The 7,417-nt window shown below is 42.5% G+C and overlaps 2 protein-coding genes across 2 annotated transcripts; one reads left to right on the top strand and one right to left on the bottom strand.

Annotated features, from left to right (window-relative positions):
* Positions 1-1,708: 1,708 nt before the first annotated feature.
* SAPINGB_P000671 (uncharacterized protein) lies at positions 1,709-3,108 on the top strand (the record flags this gene model as incomplete). Its single annotated transcript, XM_031995394.1, has 2 exons — positions 1,709-1,823; positions 1,925-3,108. The coding sequence occupies 2 exons, from the start codon at positions 1,709-1,711 to the stop codon at positions 3,106-3,108; spliced, it is 1,299 nt and encodes a 432-aa protein (XP_031851285.1).
* A 295-nt stretch (positions 3,109-3,403) lies between these two features.
* Positions 3,404-6,751, bottom strand: SAPINGB_P000670 (uncharacterized protein; the record flags this gene model as incomplete). Its single annotated transcript, XM_031995393.1, has 1 exon — positions 3,404-6,751. The coding sequence occupies one exon, from the start codon at positions 6,749-6,751 to the stop codon at positions 3,404-3,406; it is 3,348 nt and encodes a 1,115-aa protein (XP_031851284.1).
* Positions 6,752-7,417: the final 666 nt, after the last annotated feature.

The raw sequence follows: 7,417 nt of genomic DNA, 5'->3' as shown, positions 1-7,417 counted from the left end.
GTATATACATGTCTCTGATGGAAATAAATAAATTTTTTATATTTATATTTATATTTATATTTATATTTATATTTATATATATACAAAATTTATAATAGATGGACAAAATGAAGGAATGAAGGGAAATTCGAAATGAATATCTTTATTAAATGTTGTTTTTAAAGGGTAAGGGTATTTACATGACGACATTTGTGACACTCTTGTTACACTTTATTATTGATATTATTACAATTTTCTCCATCATTATTATCATCATTATTATCATCATTATTACTTTTGTTACACTTATGTTACACTTACTTTTGTAACATTTGTGTTACACTTTACGGCTTCTGCCAAACCCCCATCCCACCAAAAACTACCAAAACTACCCTTTTCCTTTCTCCGGCACGATTCCTTCAAAAAGATTCCATGCTTCTCCTTTTCAAATCCATATATAAAGATATATTGTATATAAATATAAATATATCAACCCAGCCTTACATCTTTTAAAAAAAAAAAAAAAATCTGCCCACACATCATCATAACAATTTTTTTTTTTTTATTTTATTTTTTTTTTTTCATTTATATATATTTATATTTACCTTCTTTACCTATTCAATTCTATCTGATCTTTACTCTATTCCCCGCCTTAAACATCAAACCAAAACTTTCATCCAACATCATATATATATCTATATCTCTCTCAAAAATGTACTTCAAAGCTGCAACAAGAACAAGATTAACAACCTCCCTTTTCTCAACAACTTTCCTCATTGCAATCCTCACAGTCGCTGCTCCTCAACTAGTAGGATGCCCCGCAAAACCTGCTCATCTAGGAGCTGATGGCTCATCTTCTTCTTCCTCTAAAAAATCAAATCAAAATTTGAACAACAATGATAATGATGATTCTTCTTCTTTGAAGGAATCTTGGGCTCAGCGATCAATCGTCGTCGTTGACCGGAAATAATTTCTAAAACCCAAAAAAAAAAAAACTTTCATTCCCTTCATCTATCCTTTTTCATGCATATCTGTTGTTGTTTTTTTTTTACCCGTGCTTCCGGTCCTGTACTTAGGATAAGTCCCCGAGTATTGTCTGCCTGTCTGCCTGTCTGCCTGTCTGTCTTTCATTTACTTATACCTTATAGATTGTCTTTTTTTTTTTATTATTTAATTTGTTTTTTTTTTTTTTGTCTCGTTGTATATATATATATATATATTTTTTTTTATAAACCAATCCTAACTATTCTATTGTCAATTGTTTTGTCTCTGTGTTGTTTATCGTTCCTGCCCAATCAATGGCTATGCATTTACCACACAGGCTTCTTCTGCTGTTGTTGCTGCTGCTGCTGGCGATTTTTTTTTCTTTTTTTTTTTTTTTTCTTAGAAAAACCAAAACTTGGAAATTTTTCACTCAGCCGTTCATTATGTAATTATAATTAGTCACTATTATATAAACATTATATAATGCATTATGCAACTCTTAAATAACTTCCATAAATAATTTGGTTCTTTTGGGTTTAAAAGGTTAACACAACAAAAATAAAAATAAAAAATAAAAATAAAAATAAAAACTCCCCACCTAAAACTACCTCCTCTCTATCTTACAAATATCCTCTTTACATTACCAATTCATATATATATATATAAATATAACATAAACAAAAAAAAAAACAAAACAAATATCCCTTCTTTCATACCTCAAACTATCCATTCATAATATCTAAATATGATGGACCAAAATTCGCCTCTCCAGGCCCTTGTAGGCTCCTCATATCCAGTCAAAGTCAACTCCAACTTCGCCTCCAAAGACCAAAAATCAGACTCTTATATCTCTCTAAGGTGTAAGTAAATAAATAAATAAATAACTATCTATACATATATACAAATATGCATTCTCATTCAAACCAACATTCTTAACCTAACTGACTAAATAACTAATTAGATAACCTTCGATCGGATCTCTTGGATGATTCCCATGCTTTGAAAATGACCCGCTCATCTTCCGCATCCTACATTGTCGAAGATATCTCCCCACCATCTACTTCATCTTCATCCTCTTCATCCTCTTCATCCTCTTCATCATCCAAGTCAAACAATAATAAAAAACAACCAAATAGAGCATTCAAAGCTCAACCTGCTCACGTACATGAACAAGAATGTGTCCTATTATTTGACCCAGCAACTCAATCCTTCACTGTCCACCAGCTATCTGCAGTCTTGCGGTTATCAGTCTCGCGAGATTCTAAGGAAACTCTACCAGAAGAACCTACACCCGTTGTTGTTCCACAACAAATTATTCTGGATCAACCCCCAGTAGAAACTACTCCTCTCACAACAGAATCCAAAAAAAAGCCACGAGAAACTACAAAAAAGAAAAAAACTCCTGCTACAAAGGACAAAAAATCAAAATCAAAGTCAAAATCGAAATCAAAATCAACGGAAACAAACGAACAACAATTACAAAAATCAGAACCCGGCCTGCCACATCTCGTGCTTCCAGATACCCAGCCTACAACAGTTACTCCTACAGCCCCCCGTTTACCATCTCCCTCTTCTCTTTCTTCAACTTCTCCTAATTTAAATACCCCTAAACCCACTACCAATACACTTCCACCATCTGCCCAGGTAATCCATATTCCAGATGACGATGACGAGAGTGACATTGAGGGACTTGACGAGCTCGCAAACGCTCTAGAAGATTCACTGGAAGAAGACTCAGATACTGAGCCTCGTCTTGCACCTTCTGCAGAATCTGTTCTTGCACCTGCACCTGCACCTGCACCTGTTTCTGTTTCTGTTTCTTCTTCTTCTTCTTCATCTGCACCACCTCTCGCTCCAACTTCAAGTATGGACCATGGGTCTGACGATGATGACGATGATGACGATACATTGGGACGCCAGAGTGTCCAATTAGGAAGAATAAACGATGATGACGACGAGGAAATGCCTTCGGCTGTTACCATTGTTGAAACAGCAAGCACACCACCCGTGGCTCCAGCACGCCATGCACTTGACGGAGTACAACGCGCATACTCCTCTGGCCCAATCTCACTCAAGGGCTTTTTGTCATCGAACCGTGCGCGGATACAAGAAGAAGAGCTGTTGTCGAGTTCGGATGAAGAGTAGGAGAGATTTCAACATGGGATTTGTTTTTTTTTCTTTTCCCCTTAAGCATAGCATAGCATAGCACAGCATAGCATAGCACAGCATAGCATAGCATAGCATAGCACAGCATATTATTTATTCATTTTTTTTTTTTTTTTTTTTTTTTGGATTCATATATATATACACTTTAATTGTTTTTTTTTTATTTTTATTTTTATGGAAATATGATGATTATATTTATGCATTTTTATCTATCTATTTATTTCTTATTATTTGGAATAGAAGAAGATTTACATCAAACAAAACAAACTACAAATCATGGACATGATAAAGGTAGAATGGAGTACATGGATTGTAATTTACTTTTCACAATGGATGGTTCTAAAGTCCAATCAATTTCACCAAGGCTCTCTAACATTTCCTCATTAATTTGTTTTTTCCAATCTTGATCTAGTTCTTTCTCTAGCACTTCATTTTCATCTTCATTTTCATCTTCAACTTCGTCTTCCTCCTCATTTTCATCCATGATCTCAGAAACAACCTCATACAAAAGATCCCCCACACTCTGCCGCACCCCACCAGACGCAGCCCCACCACACACATCCAGCAGCCCGCGCAGCCCACGCGCATCTCCACCCCGTGCAGCACCAGCCAACACCGTCGCCACAAATGGTGCCCTCACCGGACTCATTCCAGCAATCTCAGTAATCCCTGCTGCAGAACTATCTCCCGCATGCGCACCTGAACGTGCACTTGTCCCAGCTATCGCAACACGGTACAGCAACGGGGCCGGCAACCCGGGAAGATTGGCGTCTACGGCACGCGCAAAAACCCGCAGTGCCGCAAGTACAACGCGCTCGTCAACACGGACTGTAGTACCGGAAGCAGTAGGCGCACCGAGAAGAGGAAATATAACAGATTCCCACAATCTGGGCCGTAAACGAAGTATGGCAGCAAATGCACTGAAAGAAGACGCAAGAGTATCTGCAGCAGCATACTGAGCTCCGGCAGCACAAACTAAACCCTTGAGAAATGCACAGACTGCGAAGCGAGGGGACTTGTTTTGGCCCGGCTGCTCATCGTAGGCCTCTAGCGCAACCACCAACTCTGTAGCGTGCGCAGTATAGTACTCGTACACCTGCTCATCGCGCGTAAACTCGGGAACCAAGCTTGCTGCTGCTTCAAATACAGGTGCATTTCCCAGCTCTGTTTGCGCCAATCGCAGCATTGCAGTAAGCCGCAAGTCTGCGCGAACCTCACCAGCCAGCCGCAGTAGCCCAAGCACGTACGCGCGCCGCTGCACAGCTGTCAGCAAAGACTCTTTGCACAACTGCGCACAAGCTGCAAGCGAGTCGCGGCGTAACGTCCACCCAACGTCACCCTGGCCTGGCCGCCGCGTAAAGTCGGTCATGCCCATGAGTAAGAGCCGCACGACTCGCGCATCAGGTGCATCTGCAGTGTTTGAAGCGTCTGTGAAATCTGTAGCATCTGTGGCATCTGTGGCATCTGGGGCTTTATTGTGCTGGCTGAAAAGTGAATTGCTTAGACTCTTAATAGCCACCCGGCGGGCCTCAAATACACGCGCACGTGTTGCAGCCTCGTACAGAACATTGAACGTCGCATCAGAAAGCGGCACCGTCCATCCTAGCACAAGCACCGTGTTGAGTGGAACCACCGTGCGAGACCCGGCACCTGCACTCACGCGGGCTGCCTCCAATTCCTCTCTTGCAGCCTCGGTCCATTCCTGTGGTGCTCCACCCTTCATTGCCCTTGCAATAACAGACCACTCTTGGCTTGTCTCGGGTATTTCCACTTGCGCAGCAGGAACACTGGTTGCCAAGCTGCACAGCAGCATGTCAAGTGTATGCGGTGAGAATGGTGTGCGGCCAGCCAAAGCTTGTGCCCATGCTAAATGTACAAACGCTTCGGCAGTTTCCGGAGCTGACACAAAATTGTCGCGCCCCAGTACTGCAAGTGACAAGGATGCAGTGCGATCCCACTGCGCATCAGTAAGACACCCACTAGCACACAGTTCCGCAAGCGCATAGTACACACCGTGAAACCGGGCCGGGTATCTGCTAGGACTAGGTGCTTGTGCAAGTAGCTTTTGCACCGTTTCTTCCAGCCGACCTGATGCGTAGGTTTTCGCCAGAATTGCAATGGCACGGGCTGCCAGGCGTCTCAAATGAATTGCATGGCTCGCAATCCCGTGCTCTAAAAGGTAATCCAATAGTTGTGGGTATCCGAGATCGTACGCTTTGGGTAGAACCTCAAGGTATGCACGCTCCACACTTGCCAGTGCGAAAAAGTCAACTGTTTGAACCACCTCCAGCCCACCAACAATTGCACCGGCAGCCAAACGTCCTACACCTTCCTGTAACGCGGCCGATGCCGCGCGACGAATCCCAATCTCTGAATCGGTACATGCAGCATACACAAGACACCCTGCAAGGTTTTGCGCTTGTGGAACGAATTGCTGGGATCTGAAAAGAGACCAAGCTACAAAGCAAGCTGCATCTCGGACCCCGGCACCTTCGACACGCGTTAGGCGTAGTTGTGTGAACCGGAGTGAGAATTCGACAACCTCTTGCACCCGAGGCCAATCGGGGACCTCTATTCGGCGGCGCACAAGCTCGGCAAGTAGTAGCAAGTGTCCGTGCCATGCCGCAGTGTCTACCGCATCCATCTGGGCTTCTGTTTGTGGAATGACAAAGTAGTCAAGTGCAGCTATCACCATATCAGGCTGGAGATCTTGAGGAAGTGCTGTGGAGATTACTGCAATTGATTTGGCTGCAGCGTGGCGAACAAGAACATTAGGGTTGGAAAGACGCATAAATAAAGCCTCGACCAAGCGGTCAAGTAACTCTGCTGGAGATTCTCCGTCGTCATCAATGGAAATAAGAGCCACTCCAATCCGTGAAAGGCACTTGACAACAACTCGTTCATAGACGGTGCCGCCAGCCAGGTCCTTTGGCGGGTCCGTATCAAGGAGCAGCGTGAGACCTGACTTGCAAAAGAGATTATAAACGGTGTGTGGGTCGAGCAATTTGAAGAGCCGTGCGGCCGTAGCTAGTGTCCCTAGAAGCCGTGTGGAATAATCAGTTGCTGATTCCCAGGATTTTGCAAACGCTTCTAGCCAAGGACCTGCATCAGGTCTTGCGAGGAATCTTGCGGCCACCAGCGCTGCGGCATCGCGCTCTTTGCCTGGTGATCCGAGGTATTTGTTGGCCACATCCATGACGCGCTGTGCAGTTTCTTGTCCAAAACTCGTCAATGGGAATGGCGCTAGGATAGTCACTGCGAGCCATAACAGTAGCACGTAACGGTCCTGCCAGGTATTTTGGGTAGTTTCCAAAGCCTTTAATATTTTCAAAAGATATTTGACATCACTTGGGAAGAATCTAGCAATGACTTTTGCACCACGAGTTTTCGCAAGTGCGTAGAGCAAGTGTGCAGCCCAGGACCGGTCACCCGTTGCAACACAATCGTACTCGCGCGCAAGACGCTCCACGGAACCAGGGAGTCTTGAGTCCAGAAGTTGGGGAGTTTCCTGGAATGCATCTAGGTCAAGGAGAACTTTGTCTAATTGAAAGGCATCTGGTGGGGAGGATTCTTGAAAGCTTGCGATTGTGTCGAAGAGCTTAGACGATTCTTTGACAGACATTTCTTTGTGGGTCCCTTAATAGTTGGTGGAGGGGATGGGATTAATGATGATAGATTTAAAATCAATTTTGTTACTAGGTATGTTGTTTATTATTTATTAGTTACCAGGTAAATATGTTATTTTATTATTATTATTTTTTTTTTAAACCAGTGATGATAACGTAACAAGGCCCACAATTACTGCAAGGGGGGGCAGTTGGTACCCAACAGGACCAAATGAGCGGGTTGTTGCAAGTATCAAAGGTACAACTTAGTAGCAGAGTATTGGAGCTTAGTAGTCGGCGCTGGATGACGGCAAGAATTTTAAATTATAATTAGAACAAAAATTTACATAGATTTTTATGTTTTAGGAAGTAGAAGTACCTTTTTTTTATTATTATTTTTATTTTTTCTTTCTCAAACTACTAGTAAGGGGAAAACTATTATTTGTTGGCAGTTACCGTGGCTATTGGTACATTGATGATCCATTGAATATTACAAACTAACTGCCAATTAGGTCTAGAAGGTGAGAAGCTGGAAACGAAAAAGACAATACCCCTGAAAGGGCACCAAACAATCATCATCTGGTGGTGCTAATAGAAAACAGATAAATTTTTACTGCCAAACTACAGGAAGGAAACAGTTGTTAACCAAGTGAATGGAAGCAAGAAAAAAAAAATAAAAAAAA

Source organism: Magnusiomyces paraingens (assembly GCF_902498895.1).
Source record: "Magnusiomyces paraingens strain CBS 517.90 genome assembly, contig: contig1, whole genome shotgun sequence".
Classification (NCBI taxonomy): domain Eukaryota; kingdom Fungi; phylum Ascomycota; class Dipodascomycetes; order Dipodascales; family Dipodascaceae; genus Magnusiomyces; species Magnusiomyces paraingens.
This window is presented reverse-complemented; position numbering and strand designations above follow the sequence as displayed.